The sequence below is a fragment of the Symsagittifera roscoffensis genome, chromosome 1 (genome assembly GCF_963678635.1).
Source record: "Symsagittifera roscoffensis chromosome 1, txSymRosc1.1, whole genome shotgun sequence".
Classification (NCBI taxonomy): domain Eukaryota; kingdom Metazoa; phylum Xenacoelomorpha; order Acoela; family Convolutidae; genus Symsagittifera; species Symsagittifera roscoffensis.
The window spans coordinates 69,297,583-69,318,483 of NC_087062.1; the positions used below are offsets into that span (position 1 = coordinate 69,297,583).

Below are 20,901 nucleotides of genomic sequence, written 5' to 3' on the forward strand. Positions count from 1 at the left end.
ACTTTCGGAGTCTAATTTTAGGTATTTTCAAATATTTTCGTCATCTCTCGTCTCTTTTTCAACTTTTTTCGACTTTGCGGGAGTTGAGTTCTCTTTTATTCCAAGGGTTTCATCTTCAGTGTGAGTGTAACTTCCGACGTATGGGATCCGGTCGCCCTGGAATTCTCGCACGTATTCCAGACCCTGATGAACTTTCATGCACTTGAGGAATCCCTTTCTCTCGAAGCCCCCCTTGCGTCGGCTGCTGCCGCCCTGGGCCTCTTCAGACTGTTGCACCAATCGTTCTATCTTTTTATGACGTCGTGATGTAACGCTGAGGAACCATATCTAAACACGTTTTTTTTTTCATTTAGAGCTATGAAAATGTTTAAGTCCATGTTGCCGCTTCAAAATAAGCTTTTCTCAAAGACGAATAATTTTTTGTTGTAATTTCAATAAATTTTTAAATCTAATTTTACTTCACATTGTTTATTCACAAGAAATTCTCTAAATATTTAGGGCTTGTCTGTCAGCAGGCGCGGATCTAGGAATTTCTCGAGGAGGAGGCGGATTTTCAAAACGCGGAGCTGATATCTTTGAAAATTTTGTCGACCTTTTTTTTAAGTCGACAAAATTGATTTTCTGAGCTCTCCCAAACCGCTATAAAGACACTAATATAACAAAATTTTCTGCGCCGCAGGCAAGTTTTTGAAAAAGGTCCAAAAAAGGCTTTTTCAGTCACCTTTTGGAAAATTTCGACAAAAAAATCGCGTTTCTTCGTTGCGCGCTCCCACCTCAAAATTAGTATAGATTGGCGCCAAAGGCGCCTTGAGAAAAATTTTAAGGCCGGTCAGCCAAAAATGGATATCTCAAAAAAGTTCAAAGGGGGGACCTAAATCCGCTACTGTCCATCAGAATTATTTTGTAAAAGACCAGTAAAAAAGCACCAGTTGTTTGGAACTAGTTAAACGTCTTGTCTTTTGACTGATTTCCTTTTTTGTAGGTGAAGTATAAATCCTGTTGTAATTTCAACTTTAGCTTGGGGAGTTCAATGGTGCTTGTTTTTGACTTTCCGCTTTCATCAAATCCGGTTGGTGCTTCATCAAACCCGGGTGGCCAATTTCTTGAAAGTCTATTTGGATTATTGACTTGATACTCACCCAGTAGACCAGGTGGAATACCAACAGTCCTATGCCGATGATGAGCACAGACCACTTGTCCAGCTCGTGTGCGATGGGTTCCGCCTTCCAAATACTCAGAATAGAGATCTCGACGGTGATGCCGACTAGGATGAGCATGCTGATGAGTATGTACAGGTCCAGCATGGTATTGTATGAGATCATAGGCAGCTTGCCTGCAGTCGATAGTTTGAAGGTCACCGATGTCAAAAGGATGGTTAGGATTACTGTCAGGCGGTATTTGACCTAAAAGTTATAGTGAAGTTCGATGAGAGAAATATGATAACACGGAACGTAATTATGTCGATAAGTTTTGGCTCTTAAATTTATAACACTGCTTTTTCCGTAAGCGGAGCTGATCTTTTTAACGAAAGTTTTGAATCACTGATTTCATCCGGATGTTTGATATATTTGACTTGATTCGATTCCTTTTACTGGTTAAGGGCTGATAAGTATATGTGAAGGTTCAGGGAAAATTGTTTGATGAGAGATTGCTAATTTCTCATATTCACTGACATCTTTGGGCTCGATAGCGAATGTAGAGAGACTGATGAAGACCAGGCATGTCATGATGAGGTAATTGTTCCAGATGAAAAACATGGGGTTTCTGGCTACTCTGCAGGTGGCGCTGATGATGGGCACGGAGAAGTTGGTCTGTTTGGTGGGGTCTGGGATCACTCCGGGCAGGATCTGCACGTGATCAAACAGGGAGAAGTTGTTCTCGTCCATAAACATCTCTTTTTTGATACTGGAGGGAAGTACTACGTCCTCCATCAGTTCTATCTCTTCTGAAAAATTCACAATTAATCGCTAATTTTTTTAACAAGGGTTACATCTTGTGATTATGGCTTGTATTTATATGAATAAAAACGATAAATAACAGTAATGCCAAAACAAATCCGCAAACTGAAAGAGATCCTGCAGTTTTTTTTAACTCACCTGAGGACAGTTCTGACATGACTGTAACACTGAGGTCTTGCACATCCCGGGGGAACTCGAACAGCTCCATTTTTTCGAAGAACACCCCTCGCACCCTCCTAGTGTGGTGTATATACGGCTCACCCATACTGTCAATCTACAGAAACGTCCGAGTACAAACTGCTATAGTTTTGAGCATGTCAGATGAAACATAGCCATCAGACGGTTGGAAAAAAGTCATGAACGCAAAGAAACAGAAGAAAATACTGACCTAATAAATATAAATGGTCTTAAATCTCTTTGAAGTTCTAGCACAATTTCTGATTGACACTTTCTTGAATAGCCAATCGAAGATTGGAAAAGAGTAATAAATGCAAATAAACATAAAAAACACAGACTTTCTTGAAAAAATATCAACTTTCGAATTTCAAAGAAAAAAATTGATGCCCTTTAAGCTCTTAAAATTTCTAGAGCGATTTATGAGTAGCGCTTTTTGATAACATGAACCCTACTAGAGAAAACTGGATCAATAGGTAAAGTTTTTATTTCACTGGAAATCTAAGAATTAAATTCCACTTTAGAAAATAGTTCGTTGCGCTATTTTAACATTTGTATTTGAAGAGTGCTATTTCCGTCACTTTCAGCAATGATTTTCAATTGAAACTAAAAAGTGCATTATACCTAAGTGCATTCATAAATGCATCAATTTATATATGAATTCACATCTGTAGGTTTTAGAGATTTTTCCTGAAAAAACAAAAACAAAAAAAAATCAGCAAGAACTATATATCAGTACGTTCATTACTCTTAACAAAATAAGCTCAATTTAGAAAAAACTAATCAATAGGTAAAACTTTTGTTCCGCTGGGAAATTTGCAAATGAAATCGTAATTTTGAATCTAGACGTTTTTCAAGACCTTACACTTTCGGTGTTCGATAGTGAAGGTTACTTGCTTTTTAATGAAGGAAATGTAACTTCAAAATTCAAGTTCAAATGAACTGTACTTCAAAAGTCAAACCGCTTAAAATCAAATTTTAATGTGAACAAATTTTAAGACTTTTTCCTAAAAAAAAAAATTTCACCAACACCTATATAACAGTATTCACTACACTCATGACTCTTAATTACTCGAGCATGATATCAAACGAATTTATACTTAGTTCGACATACTTCCGACCTATCCATCAAAAATGCCTGTGTATCAAACCCCTTAGATCTTTAAGGGTTTGTAAGCACTGAACTAATGCTCCGTGTTCAACATCCGAACAAAATACAGCTGGCAAGATGTAATAGGCGACAGTTTTGGTGCAGGTTTTAATTCATGGGAGAATTCAGGGTTTTTACTTGGGGGATGATGATTGATGTTTGAAGGTCAAAAAAATTCGGGAAACTTTTCCGAAAATTGCGTTTTGGACGTTTTTTACATAATGATTAATGTAGTGCATTTTTACAAACCTTCTTTCTCTAACCTAACTCGTGGGTAAAAATGTTTATTGAAAACAAAAAATGTTCACTTATTTGGTGGCACTTTTGATTTAATCACGATCTAGCTTTGGAATCCTCAGCTGCTGATCGAATCCGAGACGTAACCGAATTTTAACAAGTTTGAGGCTGATTTCTATTTTTTGTTATTGCACTTTATAGAGCTGCTTTTTGTCGTTATCTCGCTAGTGTTTGCAATGCGAAGCTTCGCCTCTGTATTGCATTTTTTTGGTCACTAATTTTGAACGAAACAGGTTCCTCCTGTAACTTTAAATTAGCGCATACTTATAACCCCCTGAAAACAACACATTCAATGTATTTGTAATTGCTGGTATCATACTCTCGTGAATAATTTAAATGAATCATTTCGTTGAGGGGTCTTCAAATTCAAATAAGCAGTTATCGCTAGTTAACATAGCTAGTTAACATAGCGAACAGACAGTTGAAAAAGAGCCAATGAGCGCCTGTGAACAGAAAAAAAATAGTGTCTTGTTTTTTTTTGAAAAAAAGCTTACTTTTGTTTCCTAGAAACAAATAGATGGCCTTAAGTACTGCATTTCTAAGGCAATTTTTAATTGATACTTTTTTGATAGAATGCAATTAGAGAAAACGGAATCGAAAGGTTTCAAAAAATTTTGCTGGGGAAATCTGATTATATAAGTCTATTTTTTAAATTGAAAGTCGATCACGTTTTTTGTGAACGAAAAAGCAAAATCACTACAATTAGCCGAGGTAAAGAGAATTACGTCATACCATTTGTTGAAACAATGAAGTTCTCAATAAAATTGTTTTATCATTAATTTGATCACATCCGCACCCTGAGGTTATCTGTCAAGTTGCTCGAGATTTCTGATATGCAATTGTTTGACCGCAATGAAATCTTTTTTTTTAATTTTATTTTTTAAATATATTTAGTGAGCAATGCTTTGCCTCAGCTGACTATCCACTGATTCTCTGAATCGTGACCGGTGGCATATTGAAAAATTATCAAACATTCACCGGACTGCGGCCACGCAAGACGATTATTCTTGTATCACTGTTCACTGGTAAGTGCTGTATTGGCTCAGTTAGGTGCCTACTGACCATTTAGCCCTCAATCAGCCCTATTGGTTTTATGGGGCTCTAGGGGATTGCACAGTTAGTAGAGACAGTAAATGCTAAGTCAGCAAGCTCAAGTTTTGTATTTAAACCGGCTATTAGGTGCTACGACTTTTGAGTTTTCAAACTCTTATGGTACGAACTAGGGTTGCAGTAAAGAAACACTTTGTGTTACTTTTAAAGCCATTGGGCGCAGTGTTCTGAATAATGCAGCTCCAGTCTGGTGGCACTCGCTTAGCAACACCAGAAGAAATGACCACCAGATTCAGCAAAATAGAGCTCTAAGATTTGCAACTGGCTGCAATAAAATGAGCCCTATTGAGCACCTTCATTGCGCAACCGAAATCTCGCCAGTAAAAGCTCTCAATGACATGCTGTGCAATCAATTCTTAGGCGGAGCACCAACCATACAGAGCTGCCTATCGCACTATTCGTCTAAACTAAAAATCCAAAAAGTTGAAACAGTCCGGCTGTAAAAAACTACAATGAAATAAAACACCTCGACAAAGATAAATCTCTCTCACCTTCAGATTACAAGCTTGCCGGACGGAAGTTGATAACGGTATAAACAATAACCCTGCAAAACTAACGGAATCAACGAATATCCATGTGGCATATCTAACGAATATCCATGTCGCCTTACTCGTCGTACTAGGTGCCTTCTTGTTCAGCTGCGCTGCGGATAAAGCACTAATCTCAACAGCTACTTATGAAGAATCAATAAAGACATCAATAACATCAGTCCTAACTGTTTTTATAGTCCTCATGACGTATTTCGCCTTTTTAACTGTCTGGTTAAACCATAAACACTTACATTAGACTACCTGTAGGATCAACTTGTCGAAGTCGCCAACTGGCTTCAAATATATAATCTGGACAGGAGGGATTTTGCTGGTTTCCCCCAAAAACTTTACTCAGCAGGATTTTTTCTCGGTTCTCTGCTCTGATTAAAAATTGGCCGTCTCTGATTAAAAAATGGGCATGGGAGTTTCGCTCGGTTCTCCGTATCAAAAACTGCTCCCATAGAACGGGAGTTAACTCAGGACTGGAATAGGGGGGCTTTTCCGCTCTTAGCGTCTTAGCGAAACCTGTGATCGTCACAGTCACTGTTTGACAGACAAGACAACACAACAAATCAATCTCCACATTTACGATTATGGAGTACTGAAAACAAACGACGAAAGCGAGTTGAAGCAGCAGATGAAACGATGTTTGTGAGCAGCTACTAACAACAGCACTAGCGAGTTTTCAAAGTTTCAACATCGCAAATCGTTTTTAGCAATAATTTCATCTGTGCTCGTGTTAGACCATTTCAATTTGAAAAGAAAAACTCTTCGTAGTTCATAAACAATTTAAGGCTCTGAAGATCGCTTACTGTGAATAGTTTGACTCTAACAAGTAATTGCAGGCTTAGTTGTTTTTTCTTTTTTCCTCGTTATTAAGCAAGCGAAGCTTGTGTTATAGTATGAACTCTCTTTTTTTCCAACCTAATTCGCGAATATTGTTGCGACGCAAATACTATTGCGACAAGATGTGTTCATTTTGATCAATAACCAGCTATCCAGCTATTAAGTACAGCTAATGCTAAGGATATTAATACAGAGTATTATGCTACAAACAGCACTTTAGCTTCAAGTTATCATGGATATGTAGCGTAGAGGTAGGGAAGGAGACTCTCAACAAAATAAGAGGGTTCGAACATTGACCGGGTCGGATGTTTTTAATGAACTTCTTCGTTTACTAGTTAAAATGCGTCCGCTCTATAAATTGAGGCGTATGCCTCTGTGCAACTTATACTTAGGCTACAGTTCCATGCACTTTCACAACAGGGCAGCGCCCAGTAACCCAAGTGGGCTCGTCAGCTGTCCACTCTTCGTTTTAATTTTTTTGGTAATATGTTTCTTGTGATTTTTTGAAGCATGTTATGTAATTCGTTACGATGAGAGAAAAAAATCTTGTTCTTATCGAGAAGATGGGCGCTTTATGCTTTTCTCAGTAGCAGTCAAATCATAACGACTATTGCCTGCTACACCTTCGAATCCAAGAAAAGGGTGAAAAACCAATGATGATGATGATGATGATGATGGCTTGTTTTGGAAAATTACTAGGTAAGGTCAGCTTCAAATGATATCGTAAAATGTTACCAAAACGTTTTTGTGTTGTTATATAATTTATTTCCTGAGAGGGCTGTCCGCCACTGCTTCAAATTATTCAAATTTTGTGCATCAATGGATGTTTATAGGCACCTCAATGCACCCAAAATTTGTATAATTCAGCAGTACTTCGTTTTTGGCGATGCTTTCTATTTTTTCTTGAGCTGTTTAAAAGAAGCGCGTTCTTAGATACCTTAATGCTCTCGGCTACTTCATTGATGCCAGCTTGAACTGCTTCTAGGTTAACGATGATAAGCTTGGGATCCCACAGAGGCCCAGAGTAGTTCTCGAAGTCTGCCTTCTTCGTGTAGTTCTGAAGGAACGGCTCATACCACCTCGCCTCGATTATCACCTGAAATTTTGATTATTTATTTTAGTTTTGTCATAAATTGTTGTTCCAAAGGTCGAAAATGAGGAGCAACTAACTTTGTATTTGGGTGTGTTTTAGTTTTTTCTACGCAAAATTAGGTACCACAGATAATCATCGGACTGGGTCAAAATTTTTCCCAGTGTAGAGAAAAGCTCGTTTGAATTTTTGAGATTTAGTCTAATTCCTTGCGAGAAACGCGATGGCGTAACACGCGTTTTATGGAAGTTAACATTTTTTTGACTTTTAGGATAAAACTTGATTTTACTATAAAGAAAACTAGTTTTGGATGTTTCATCTAGAGTTGATTTGGCAAAAATGATTTTCTTGAAAAATTCAAAATTTTTGTGCAATAATTTAGCAACTGATTTTAAGTTTTTTTTAGAAGACAAATGTCGATCATGCCCATTTCACCAATTTTCTACGCGATCGTATCATTCTCGAATCACACCACCCACAAAAAAGAACACTAATTTGAAGAAAAGTATGTAAACAAATTTTGAATTTTTTCTTATCTGATCGGAACATTCTTGTGCTACTTGCACAGCAACAGGCTATCCTTGTTTTATCTGAAGTTGTTTGTAATTTTGATTTTGGTGTTATTAAACATGCGTTCCTGTATTTAGGGCGAATTTTATCATACTTTTTGATGGCTTTTCAAGTCATCATTATTTTTCTTTTTTTAATTTTTTTTCTTAATCACTGTAAATACTCACTTCGGCCTTGAATGTCTGGTTTTTGGTGTCGACTTCACCAAATTTGATGAAGTGGAAGGAAAAATAGACCATTCGCCTTGCAGTCGTCTGCTGGCAGATCACACGATACGTGTCCAGTGCTTTTGCCAGTCGTGAGCGCACTAGAATAAAACCGTTATTATTGTTATTTATGAGTATCAAAATGTGGAATTAATTCTTTTCTATTGTAATAAGTAAAAGAAATTTATCGTAGCTTTTTTTCGACACGCCAGTTGATCGAAATATCATTTAGTTCCAAATTGTGATTGAAAGGTCTTTAATATGATACCATATATCATTCATTACGAGCTTCCCAAAAATATTGAAATTGCATCGACCCGATCCCTTTGTCTCAACACTAGGACGTTTTGTCGGATCAAAAACGTCTTTTTTATGGTTTTGTGATGCAGCCGTTTTGAAGGTAGCTTAGCGACATCGGAATTACCAGTTTATCACGGTATCTGGGGGCCACCAACTATGCTTAAACGTCTTGACTAGCCTATTTGGTAGTTATCCGGAGTTAAACTCGAATTTCGCCTATCTTCTGATGCTAAACGATGCAATCCCTGTGTACTGTTTACACTTGTGATTTGATCGTGGCTTCCATCATGCAGTAAATGTGCGTTTTCATCGCCCGAATCAGAATCAGCATGTATTCCGGCGACCATTTTGATTTTTTTGGCTTTTTTCTTGAATTTAGGCGAAGTTTCGTTAGTTTGCTGTTCAGAAGAATTTTAACTAAGGCCGATTCGAGATTGTAAAAGAAAAGAAAGTTTGCGCAAAGTCTATATTTGTATAGTTTTAAGCTAGATAGAGATTCAGTTTTTTTGAGTTTATTTGTCAACGTTCTTATGAAGTATTTACAAATTGAGCAACAAAGGCGGGCTAGCAAGTTAAACTTAGCTCAGACATAAATCAACAGACTTAAATCAGAGTACAAGAATTTTCGCTGGTATTGGGAGTTGAAATAGATTTTTCAAATAAAGTTCTAAAGAAACTCTTGATTTGACCGAGCAATTATTGTCAGATGGCAACAGCAAATAAAACTTACTTTCTTCGAACAGTTAAATTGATGACCAGAACTAATGATAATGAAATATTTGAAATGGAGGTTTTTCGTGAAAAAGAAGATTTTTCTACCAAGCCAAGGAATATCTAACGACCGGATTGCCAAAAATTATGCCAATGCGAGTTTACTCAAAAATTTAACAAAAGAAAGAGGCGTGAAAATAACTAGGTTGAAGACAGTTAACCGCGAGCGGAATAATTTTAGTTGTAATTCTTTGTTTTTTCTTTGTTTTCTCCCTCATTATACGAATAAAGGGAATATGAACTTGCCTAGCTTGTATGGGCTCTGATAGCCAATTAGCGACTGGGCGGAATGTCTAGGTGTTTCAACGAGGGTAAGTCCTTGTATAAGGCTAGCTGACGTAGCTTGATCTTGTGTTCCATCGTGTAAATGTTGTCCATTTTCTTCAGGGTCCGATTCAAAATGAGCGTCCATTCCCGCGACCATTGGAAGAACAATAACTGTCAAAATAATTCCCTAATGGGTTTTAAGTCGTTCTTTTTGTACTAACAGTAATAAAAAGAGAGGTTTATTTTTTTCACGTTTTCTGTTTTGAGAAAGCCTGATCAAATTCTGCAACTGTGCTCATTTTACTGATAAGCATTCCGAGTGTAAATGGATGCCACATTTAAGTCCACCAACTTTTGCTAATTTATTTTAGACGCCATTCACTAATGTCGAGTAGGAATGTTTCATTTTTAACGACCTCTTCTCAGGAAGCGACGTTGACACTCATAGTGTAATTTTATGGCTCGAATAGCAAATGAGCCGCTCATTTACACAACAAAGCCAACTAAATAGACGAAAATGCGAAGAGGTAAAATTATACAGGTGGATAGAGTCTCTGATTAGAACGTTTATATATAATGTAAGATTGTATAATGTGAGATCAAACCGGAAGTTAAAACGAGTTCTATCTTTTTAAATGGCCGTGGGGTTACTTTTCGTCGAAAGCGATGAAATTTTTGATCAAAATATTTTTTTGTTCAGCAAAAACGACCATTCTTTGGTTTCAAAATTAAGGTAGTACATGAAAAGTAACGGGAAATAATGTTTCTTATCTGAAAGAAATCATAAAGCCCTTCCTTAGAACTTATGGGTTAACGTTTTTAATTGTCTATTGAACTATATGGATTTAAAAAATAAATTATAGTTTTTTCTTCCAACCACTTAAAGTGAGAGGAACTTTGTCTTCGGCTATGTTGTAGTTTTTTTTAATTGAGCTTAATCAGGTACCTGAGCTAATCATTGGAAAAGCTCAGTGATCTATGGTTTTCAAGCCCTTTGAGTGTCGAGAAAAACCGGTTTGGAATTTTGGATTTTAGATTAATAGGACAATAAGCTTTTGCTTAAGCAGTGGAAAATTCTTTTTTAGTTTTTTAGCGCATTTTAGGGAATATTTTCCTTTTCAGATTAAAAAAGTTTTCTTTTGTTCTTCCTAATTTTGGTTTTTCTATTAATTTTTTTGCAAAAAAACTTGTCCAATATGCCTAATTCACTAATACTATCGAATATGCTTATGTTTTTATTCAGATACCGCTTCGTTCTAAGCTTTCCTTCAGATCCTCTCATCATATCAAGAACAAGAAACGACACATTTTTTTTAAAAGTTTTTTTTATTATTGCGGTCAGAACTTACTGTGCTACTTCCACAGCAACCTACTATTCTTTTTTAATGCTAAGAATGATTCCTTGAGGTCGAGCAGCTAGATCATCACGCTAACAGCTAACTTAAGAAATAAGGCCAAGACAAGATGTTCTAGCTGAGCAAATTTTGAACCCCTATCTGGTGGCACTTTTTAATCGGTAGGCTGCGGTAGCGGTATCGTATCATGTGCTTTGACATTTGATTAGTAATAAGTTAACACAGCAGATGCATTTTTAATCTAAAAAATGAGCCGAAAAAAGTTTTTTGTCTCAAACAGCAGTACATTATAAAAAGCTCGATTTCAGAAATTTTCCTACTCAATGTATCTCGCAATTTTTTTGAAATGCATAATTCATACATAATTTGGCTTTATGTTTTCTAATTTATTTCATGCAAAATTGTGTCATTTTGTATTTGGTGCTGCTTTTGGTGCATCGAATTAGCAATTTATTCGCATATGTAGCTGCCTTAATAGTGGCTAGTTTTTGGGGATTATAAGCATCCGTGGCTGAGTGGTCAGAGCATCAGACTCACGTTTTTTGCTGATTCGAGGCTTATTTCTCCTTTTTCTTGTTTCACTTGATAGAGCTGCTTTTTGGTCGTGTTCTCGAAAGTGTTTGCGAAGCTCAACTTCGCCTCTGTGTTACTCTTGCGATCAGTGATGGGAACAATAAGTGTGGTCAGTTGCCCTGTAAGTAGTACTGAAAGCTCCGAACACGCATTGTGAGAAATTTTTTTCCTTGTTTTATTTCTGTCGTGCAATTTAATTTTTGCGTTTTAAACCTGGATTAGTAACATTATAAGTGGTGTTGACTGATTACAGTTATGGTCGCAAAGTATAAGAAATAGAAAACCCATTTTTTATCTACCAAAATTTCAAGCAAGGATAAATTTAATCTTTTTGTGCCGTTTTTGTCCGTGGTGTGGTGCGAGGATCTGAACAAAAGTCATAATTTAGCAATTTTTTTTGAACATTTTACAAAAAACTTATTTTATCATTGTTCATTTCATGATACCTTTTAAAAACCTTGTCAAAAATTACGACAGAGGTCGAAAATGCCTAAATTATTACTTTTGTTCACATCCTCCCAGCACACCACGGACAAAGTTGGCACAAAAAGATATAGGTTATATTTGATCGAATTTTGTAGTAATTTTTGACTAGGTTTTTAAAAGGTACTATGAATACTAGGAATGAACAATAATAGAAATGTAAGTTTTTTGTAAACGTTTCAAATAAAAAATTGCTGAGTTTTCTGAGTATAAAATTTTTCTTTTCTATATTGAAATGCTTGTAGTACATCTCACTGCATACTAGTTTTTTCAGTTTGCATGTTTAACGAATGAATTTGCACGTTTACGAAAATCGTATATTGCACTGTTTAAATTTTTGTTTCAGCTTTCCCGTGTATGCTGCCAGGCCGAAAAGTTTTTAAAAGCCTAATTTTTTGAATTTCAAATTTCCAGCGATATAGTGGGGTGCTGTCAGGGTATTTTAAGGGGCTGGAGTCTTGCCTCTGTTTTCGGGTGTTGCAATCATGTTTTCGAATAAGACCAAAATTTTTGGTTTAAAAATTTTTTTTTAAAATCAAAAAGCTAGCATAGATTCAATTATTTTCTGAAGTTTTCAAACCTATGTCGTTGTGATTGAAAGTTACTCTTTACAGAGGTTGCAGATGAGGCCTTTAAATTTGACTGCTCAGATCCTTTCAACGTTTTCAGATACAATCATCAGTTTTTGGTTTTAGCCATCGGTCCATCCAACAAGCCATTCATCCATTCACATATCCTTCTAGCTAGCAATCCACCGATCTTATCAGCCATCAGGCGACTCATTCTTTAGCACCACGTCACTCTAACCAGCCATCCATCCGTCGAATCATCCATAGATCAAGCCACTCATTCTTCAGGTGATCCATCCATCAAGCTGTCCAATCAGCTAGCGTTTAATCTATCCATCTAATCAGGCAGCCATCAAGCCATTCATCGGCAAATCAATCTAGCAAGCTATTTTGCCATCATTCCAGCCATGCATCAAGCTAGTCAGTCATCAAGCGATACATCCATCCATCCATCAATTCATCCATATATCTAAAGATCCATCCATGATTTCAGCCATTGATCCATTCATAAATCGAATCATTCATCTAGCAATCCATCCTACCAGCATTTCGTTCAACCAGCCATCCGTCGATTCATTTAATCAGCCATCTTTCCAGCCAGACTTCTATCTAGCTATTCAATCAACGAGTCTTCCTTTGAACCAGTCATCCGTCCAACCAGCCATTCATCCATCAAAGCAGCCATGCATCAGCTCAGCCATTACTCAAGAAATCAATCTCTCCAACCTGACTTTATACAATTTTTTATCTAGCCATTCAATCCTTCATCTAGCCTGTCATTCATACATTCAGGGACTCCTCCGTCTGTCTAGCCCCCTGAATACTCCAATGTGTTAACCGAACCAATCACTTATTCATCCATCGAGCGAATATACATCTAGCCATTGATCAATCCAAACAACCCTCCATTCATCTAGCATCTTTCGATCTAGCCATCCATCCATCCATCCATCCTGCCGTTCATTCATCTGTTAACCAGCCTCCAATCTATGATATAGTTTTCCATCAATCCTGCAATCTGTTCATCCATCCAACAAACCGTCCATCCATTTACATATCCTTCTAGCTAGCAATCCATCAATCTTACCAGTCATCAGGCGAATCATTCTTTAGTACCACATCCCTCTAGCCATCCATTCAACCAGCCATCCATCGGTCGAATCATCCATAGATCAAGCCACTAATTTTTCAGGTGATCCATCCATCAAGCTGTTCAACCAGCTAGCGTTATATCTATCCATCTAATCAGGCATCCAACCATTCATCAAGCCATTCATCGGCAAATCAATCTAGCAAGCTATTTAGCCATCAGTCCAGACTTGCATCAATCTATTCAGTCATCAAGCAATCCATCCATCTAGCCATCCATCCATCAAGTCATCCATATATTTAAAGATCCATCCATGCATTTAGCCATTGATCCATTCATAAATCCAATCATTCATCTAGCAATCCATTCAACCAGCCTTTCGTTCAACCAGCCAATCCTCAATTCATTTAACCAGCCATCTTTCAGCCAGCCTTCTATTTAGCCATTCAACCAACCAGTCTTCCTTTAAACCAGCCATCCGTCCAACCAGCCATTCATCCATCAAAGCAGCCATGCATCAGCTCAGACATCACTGAAAAAATCCATCTCTCCTAGCAGACATCATACAATTTTTTATCTAGCCATTCAATCGTTCATCTATCCTGTCATTCATACATCCATGCATCATCTCGTCAATTCAATCTTTCGTCCATCAAGCCATCTATACATCCAACCAGCCAGTCTTTGATCCAGCCTTCACTAAAGCGATCAATGCCGTCTGGCCATCCATCTAGACAGTCATCCATGAGTCCATCCAGTTGCTCAACTTCCTGGCTTTAGTAGCAATTTAGCCTAAAACGCAACATTTTCAAACCGTTTATGTAATATTAAACTAACAATTTCAATTTTTTAAAAGTTTTTGATCACATCCAAACTGAAAAGGTTTTAATTGGATATCATTCAACCTCGTCGGGCGATATTTTTCACTGCTTAGTTTTGCGTGGAAAAAAATAACGTGAAAAAAACATGCTTCCGAAAAAAATCTTCTCCCACAGAACCATAACAAGAGCCCGATAATAAGAAAGGAGCATCGAATCTCCCTAACACGGTCGTTCCAGCGAGAAAAAATCAAAATAACAAAAAAAAATCGTTTGCTTGCGAGTTGTTGCCGGATAAAAAGACGTCAGTCGACAAATTTATTAGCTTAAATAAATCTATTTTCAAGTTTTCCTATAAGTTTTTAATAAGCTGGAAAACGCGTGTTATATCACAATTTAAGAAGAATAGAAGGAGGATTCATTTCTCCAGTATACATAATATGATACATCAAAATGAATTACACAAAAATAAATCGACTTTTTTTCATTATCTTCAGTTATGGTCAATACGCTAAGATGCCCACTTAATGCCTTTCCCTAAATTTTATTCATTTCCAAAAGTTGCTTATTTTATAAAAATAATTTTAGTTTGTTTTTCTTCCTAATTTTTTTCCCAGTAGGTGTTTCGAAGGAGCTATAGTGATTGGAGGAAGGTGGTGTTGATGAGATGTGAAGACCTTTGATTATTGCTCTCTGAAGGGAGGGGTCCGATTCCCTTTGGCGGCTTTTTTTCATTTGCAGAGCTTTTTGTTCCAACCACTTTAAATGCGGGAAGGAACTTTGTCTTTTGGTGTGTTTTAGTTTTCTATTTTTTTTCTAATTTTGAGCGAAAAAGCGAATGAGCAGACTTATTACATGCAGATAAGCCTTTTCAAGCTGGAAAGCTCATCCCAGTGAAATTATTGCAGCCGTGAAATTAATAAAGTTATACTCCAGTTAATTTTCTAGCTCCTTCTTGGGAAAATGTTTGCAAAAGTGTTCAGTTATTTTTAAATTTAATGCTTTTCTTGTCGAGCATACCCATTTGAATAGAATTATCGAACATGCTTAAGTTCTAGGTTTTTGTGCAGATGCTCTCATCACCACGGAGAGTAAAAAAAACTGTTTAAAAATTTTTCTTATTGTGGTTGTAACGTTCTGCTAGTGGTTGCTTAATTTTGTATTTTTCGCTTTTTTAAACTCTTTCACCACTCTCTTGGTGAAGTGGAGCTTCGTCTCCGTGTAAAACTGTAAATACACATCCATTTTGATGTATTCCCTTAAAAAGGGAATAATCACCGCACCCTGAAAAATGCAAAAGAAAGAAGTAATCCCATGTAATTTCCAGTCGAGCTTTCTAATTTCTGTAAATTTCAATAAGGGAATTTTTCATTGACAGAAACTATTATGGCAGCGAATTTACTATATGGAGTGAATTGGCATGGGATACTTTTGTTCTTTTCTATTAGCTGAATTTTCTGACAAAAGGCAGTTTTGGCTTTTTTGAAAATATTTGTATTGGTTTTGATGTTTTTTAAGAAGTGTTTTCTGATGTTCGATTTAGCGGATTTTCATCAGGTAATTTGTGGTCTGGGGATTTTTTCAGGTTTGTGAAGAAATTTTAAGTTTCTTTTTTGCAACTGACGCTACTTCAGCTAATTGTGAACGTTGAGTTTTTCTATTTGGTCTGTAACTATATCTTATTTTTTTTTTCAGATTCAATGTACTACTGAAAATGTTGGTGGCAAGCAATTGAAACTGTATTTTGCACATATTGCACTATTGGAGCTTTAATGTTTCTGGTGACTTTTGGTGTCCTAAGCTGCCGCAAAATAAGAATATCCTTGAATAACATCACTCAAGCAATTCTATTGAAAATTTCAGTAGTTTTATCAGTGCTGCTTTGATTGCAATCTGGTTATGCATACAAGCCTCGACGTGTCTACGTCTAGTAAACTTTGATCGTGGTATTGAGTCTTATTGTTTTTCTATGCTTATAAAAATTTACTGTTAACTAAAATAATTTAAAACATTTAAGTTATAAATACATAATAGTAGTAGTAAATAATTGAAATAGAGAAATGGCGGAGAGTGAAATGAGGGTTGTTTTGGTGACTGGTGGAGGAGGTTTGGTGGGCAAGGCTGTACAACATTGTATCGAAAATTTGGGTAAGTTATGCTCCTGAGCTTCACAAACTTTTCCAGTTTTAAAAATGCAATCAGTTTTGCTTTAAATTGTTTGTTTTTCAGATAGTATAAGCATTTAGACGGTAACGAGTTGATTTATTTTCCACACTTGCGAGAGCAAGAGACTTGTAATCGGGAACTAGACTTTTTTTTTTACCGTAAACAACTTTTCCTAAAAATCTTACTTGCTTTTCTTACTTGCTTTTTTATTGAAAATCAACTGCCTTCAGCTTCGTTCCCACTTGGCCTAGAGGCATTGCCGTCGCTTCTGAACTCTAAGTTAAGTGGCTCAAAACCTGGCGGGACCATGTATTTTTTAGGGGTGTATGCAATTGAAGTTTTTTTCGGTAAAATTAAATTGTCGGACTTTTGTGCGTCTGCTCAAGTTTTTTCGGCTTTGTTGCCACATCACGGTTTTTGATAGTGGTGTAAGCAACTTTCATTGTTGGTGCAAGTTTTTTTCAATTTAGGTTCAGGGAGGACTTGAAACAGTTTTTAATTTTTTTAATACAATTCTTTTTTTTCGACTGAACCGGTTTCTGCTCGAAGATTCCTTGCCACAACACGGATTCTCTTGTGCTGTAAGCAATAGCGAATTTGGGGGGATGCTCCACCCCCCTCGGGGATTCGACCCCCTGCCGAACCAAAGGGTCCCCCCTCTACTGTTTTGGGATTTTGGGATATCCATTTTTGGCTGACAGACCCAAAAATTTTCAAAGGCGCCTTTGCCAATTTTTTGTTCAAATTTTTCTAAAAGTTGCCTAAATACGCCTTTTTTGGCCTATTTTTTTAAAAAAAAAATCGGCTGCGGCGCAGAAAATTTGGCCAAAACAGGGTTTTTGGCAGAGCTCAGAAAATCCAATTATTCGACCTAAAAAAAGGTCGACAAAATTCTCGAAAATTTTTTTTTTAAATACGCCCCACCCCCCTCGAGAAAATCCTAGGTCCGCGCCTGGCTGTAAGCAGACACAAATTCTGGCGCAATTTGTTTCTGCTGGAAGATTTTCGACTTCGTTTCCTCTTCACATCTTTGACATCTTAAACTTTGCTTGACATGTTTAACTATTATTTTCTATCGAGACATGCGAAAATTTTGTCTGCTGAAAGATTTTGTCGGCTTTGTTTCCTCATTGTAAGTTTTGTTCCGCTGCTAATACAATATTCAACTAATATAATATGCCGAATATTCAAATGCCCGATATGTTAGCCTAGAATGAACGTCTATCGAGACATCAAAAAGTTTAAAGTTTGGTAGACCTAGTTTTTTCAACATTTCACATTTTTTCTTATGTTTATAATGTATGTTTGTGTTGTATCGCAAGTGATGCGAAGCTTCGCCTCTGTGTCTATTTGTAGAATGAACGTTCCTTTTCAGCAAACACTGTCTCTCTTTCTTGGAATTGACGAACAGTGAGCGGTAACAAAATGGAAACGAAGGTTTTAATTTCTGGATTTTGATTTTAGGAGAGAAAAGAGAAGGGGAGACATGGATATTTTGCACATCCAAAGATGCTGATTTGACGTGAGTTCTTTTTCTGAATTTTAATGAATTGGTGCGCTCTTACCTGAAATTAGATTTTGCTGTTCAAGATTTTGATCTTACAAAACTTTGTAGAACTGTAAAAATTGATCTGTATTGGCGAACTTTTTTTCTATCCTTTTGAAATCATAAATTGTGTTATTGAAATGTTGATGCGATTTCTTAAAAGTCAGTTAATTTTGTCAAGAAAATCTCTGACAGTTCAAATATGACATGATTTTTTGAAGTCAAATTTCAATCATAAATGTGCAGTTTGAGTTAATTGGTACTTGCCCAACTTAATTGATAGCGTCGTTTTAGTGATTTAGAGAGCACTAAACAGTTGATTGCCAAATACAAACCAACGCATATCTTGCATTTGGCAGCTTTAGTTGGAGGACTATACGTGAACCTAGCCCGGAATCTAGATTTTTTTCGAGTCAATATGAAGATCAACGACAACGTTCTGCTAGCCGCACATGAGGCTAATATCAACAAAGTGGTGTCCTGTTTGTCCAGCTGCATCTTCCCAGATAAGATCAAATACCCAATCGATGAGTCATCTCTACACCTCGGACCACCTCATGACTCCAACTTCGGATACTCGTATGCGAAGCGCATGGTCGAGGTCCTCAATCGAGGTGTGTCTTATAATATTATATAACAGCAAACACTCAAGCTTTCGAATTTGACGATGATGGAGTTTTTTTATATCTACAAGATCACGCAGCGGACCAAGTTTAATTGACCAAAAATAATAACCGGATTCATGATTTTCTTGGATTTATGTTCAAAAACGAGTAGAAGAAAATAGGTTAAGGTGCTAATGTATGAACTTGAATGATAAAGCGTTGTTGGTCGTCTTACAAATTTCTTTTCAGAATATATTATTTTTAAGGTTACAATGATCAGTATGGGCGCCAGTTTGTTAGTGTGATTCCGACTAATGTATTTGGCCCGCACGACAATTTCCATTTGCAGAACAGTCACGTGATCCCAGGTCTCATCCACAAAATATACCTGCGCAAACAGGATCCAATCAAAAACGACTTCAAGGCAGGGTTTTGATATCACCTGATTTGAAAATAAATTGAAAAGGAATATTGATGAAAAAGCTCCCATTTTGCGACATTACAGATTGTTTATGAGTAAATAAGCGACCAGGATAATCAAAACCCTGCCTGTGACTACAGGTGATGGGCACTGGCAAGCCACTGAGACAGTTTATCTTCTCGCACGACTTGGCAAAGCTGATGATATGGACTGTTCGCGAGTACAGCGAGAAAAAGCCCCTCATTCTCTCGGTCGGCGAGAAAGACGAAATTTCAATCCGAGACGCGGTGATGAACATTTGCTCTGCTCTCGACTATCCGTTTGAGAATTTGCAGTTCGATACAACTAAGTCGGACGGGCAGTACAAAAAGACGGTTTCAAATGAAAAAATAGTGAAACTTTTGCCTGATTTTAAATTCACTCCTTTCGATGAGGCCGTTAAGGAAACTTGTGACTGGTTTGTGAAAAATTTTGACTCATGTAGAAAATGATCCTAATTGTAAAACTGATCAGTGGGCTGGAAAAGTTATCTTGAAACTGTACAAATATATATTAATAGTTATATAAATGAAATGGGAATTATAAAGTCTAATTTATAAATGTTCTCTTTTAGCGTGATAGAATAAAACGGAGTGAAAGATGGAAAACGGGAGGAGGTGTATGTTATATTTCCTCCCGGATGGGTTTATAGTAACTTGTTGCATTAATATTTTCGTCTTTCTTGAAAATTTGAAAGAACGCTGAAAAAAATCTGAATCTGAAATCCCTTTCTGCCGTCGGTTAAGATGCTACAGTAGCTATTTGGAGATTGCATGCCGTTTATGAAACCGAACGCGTGTTGTCTGTTTTTTTTTTTTGAAAATTTGGCTGAAAGTGAGGTCTTGATCCATTTTTGGACGTCATTTGTTTTCAGTTGCTTGTGCTGGGTTGTGACTACTCGCTATGTTCCGCGCACGGCAAGAACTTATCATTCATTTGATGTGCGTAAAAGATACATAAGGCGTACGAAAAATATCTTTATTAAGTTATCGTTATTTTAAAAAATTTCCTTTTGATTTCTCAGTTTGAAGGTTAGAAGTTGCAGCCATTGTGGTATATTCCACTTTGGAGAGGCCAATGAACTGTTTAAGATTTTTTTTGCACAGTTTTTTTTTACATAAAATGGTTTGTGGTTAGTTTACTTTGCTTCGAGTGTTTGCGTGACGATGAAGATTGATTGCGGTATTTCATTAGTGACAAGTAACGGTAGCAGGAGCATCGGCTGAATCACTGCTTTATATTCAACGGAATACGAAGCAACGAGCGCGCTAAACAGTAACAAGGAATAGCCATGTACCTTAATTGAAATGGTCAGGCTGCAGTTTCAAATCTCTTGGTCAAACTTAAATAGGTCAATTTCGAGCCCGATTACAATTACAAATGAAAATAAATTTCTGAAGGTCGTTTGAATCGCGACTGAAAAGGAATCAAAATGTAACTATCGACCCATAGTGATGTTTTTTTTTGGTTTTGCGGGGAAAACCAAAAGGGTAGCCAAAGTTAGTCCCCACTATCAATAGTCGGAACCAAAAATAAATAAAAGAATTTCAAGTTCTGCATACCAAAAGTTAGAAACTAGCTTGTAATTTACAAGCTTTACCCGCAAAAGAAAAATTTCCATATCTACAATCCTTATTTTTGAAAAACAGCATTTAACTGGCTGGGTTTTTCAGAGTACATTACCCTGATACCTTAGAAACTCTTCACTAAGACGGGTGAAGCTGATACTCTGAAAACTCCTCTTATCCGAATAATCAAAATTGGAAGTATACCAGATTTAGAAATGAAAAATGACTTGCTGTTCTGACCGCGAATAGGAAATAATATTGTATTCTGTGGATGTGTTTTAGTTTTAGTTCCGACCATTGACAATGGGAGGAACTTTGACTTCATGTGTGCTTAAGTTTTTTTTGTGTTTTACCAGGTACCAGGTTAGCCGGATTGTTAAAATGATGCCCTCATTCATT

At 36.8% G+C, this 20,901-nt stretch overlaps 2 protein-coding genes across 2 annotated transcripts; one reads left to right on the top strand and one right to left on the bottom strand.

Annotated features, from left to right (window-relative positions):
* Positions 1–21: 21 nt before the first annotated feature.
* On the bottom strand, positions 22–9,563 carry LOC134848224 (uncharacterized). Its single transcript, XM_063865611.1, has 7 exons — positions 8,962–9,563; positions 7,893–8,032; positions 7,003–7,161; positions 2,097–2,232; positions 1,674–1,945; positions 1,140–1,403; positions 22–327 (listed from the first exon to the last, which is right to left on the bottom strand). Coding segments are annotated over exons 1-7 (1,272 nt in total). The 5' UTR covers positions 8,963–9,563; the 3' UTR covers positions 22–27.
* A 6,268-nt stretch (positions 9,564–15,831) lies between these two features.
* LOC134848257 (GDP-L-fucose synthase-like) lies at positions 15,832–19,476 on the top strand. Its single transcript, XM_063865646.1, has 5 exons — positions 15,832–16,305; positions 17,788–17,845; positions 18,164–18,483; positions 18,741–18,898; positions 19,036–19,476. Exons 1-5 carry the CDS (start codon positions 16,218–16,220, stop codon positions 19,384–19,386), a joined length of 975 nt encoding a protein of 324 aa, XP_063721716.1. The 5' UTR covers positions 15,832–16,217; the 3' UTR covers positions 19,387–19,476.
* Positions 19,477–20,901: the final 1,425 nt, after the last annotated feature.

Excerpts from the sequence above, each read along its gene's own strand:
- LOC134848257 (XM_063865646.1), top strand. The coding sequence starts at position 16,218 with ATGGCGGAGAGTGAAATGAGGGTTGTTTTGGTGACTGGTGGAGGAGGT. Across the intron at positions 16,306-17,787 it reads ACATTGTATCGAAAATTTGG|GAGAGAAAAGAGAAGGGGAG; the intron begins GTAAGTTATGCT and ends TTTTGATTTTAG. Across the intron at positions 18,899-19,035 it reads CAATCAAAAACGACTTCAAG|GTGATGGGCACTGGCAAGCC; the intron begins GCAGGGTTTTGA and ends CTGTGACTACAG.
- LOC134848224 (XM_063865611.1), bottom strand. Across the intron at positions 7,162-7,892 it reads ACCAGACATTCAAGGCCGAA|GTGATAATCGAGGCGAGGTG; the intron begins GTGAGTATTTAC and ends TCAAAATTTCAG. Across the intron at positions 2,233-7,002 it reads AAGTAGCCGAGAGCATTAAG|ATTGACAGTATGGGTGAGCC; the intron begins GTATCTAAGAAC and ends ACGTTTCTGTAG.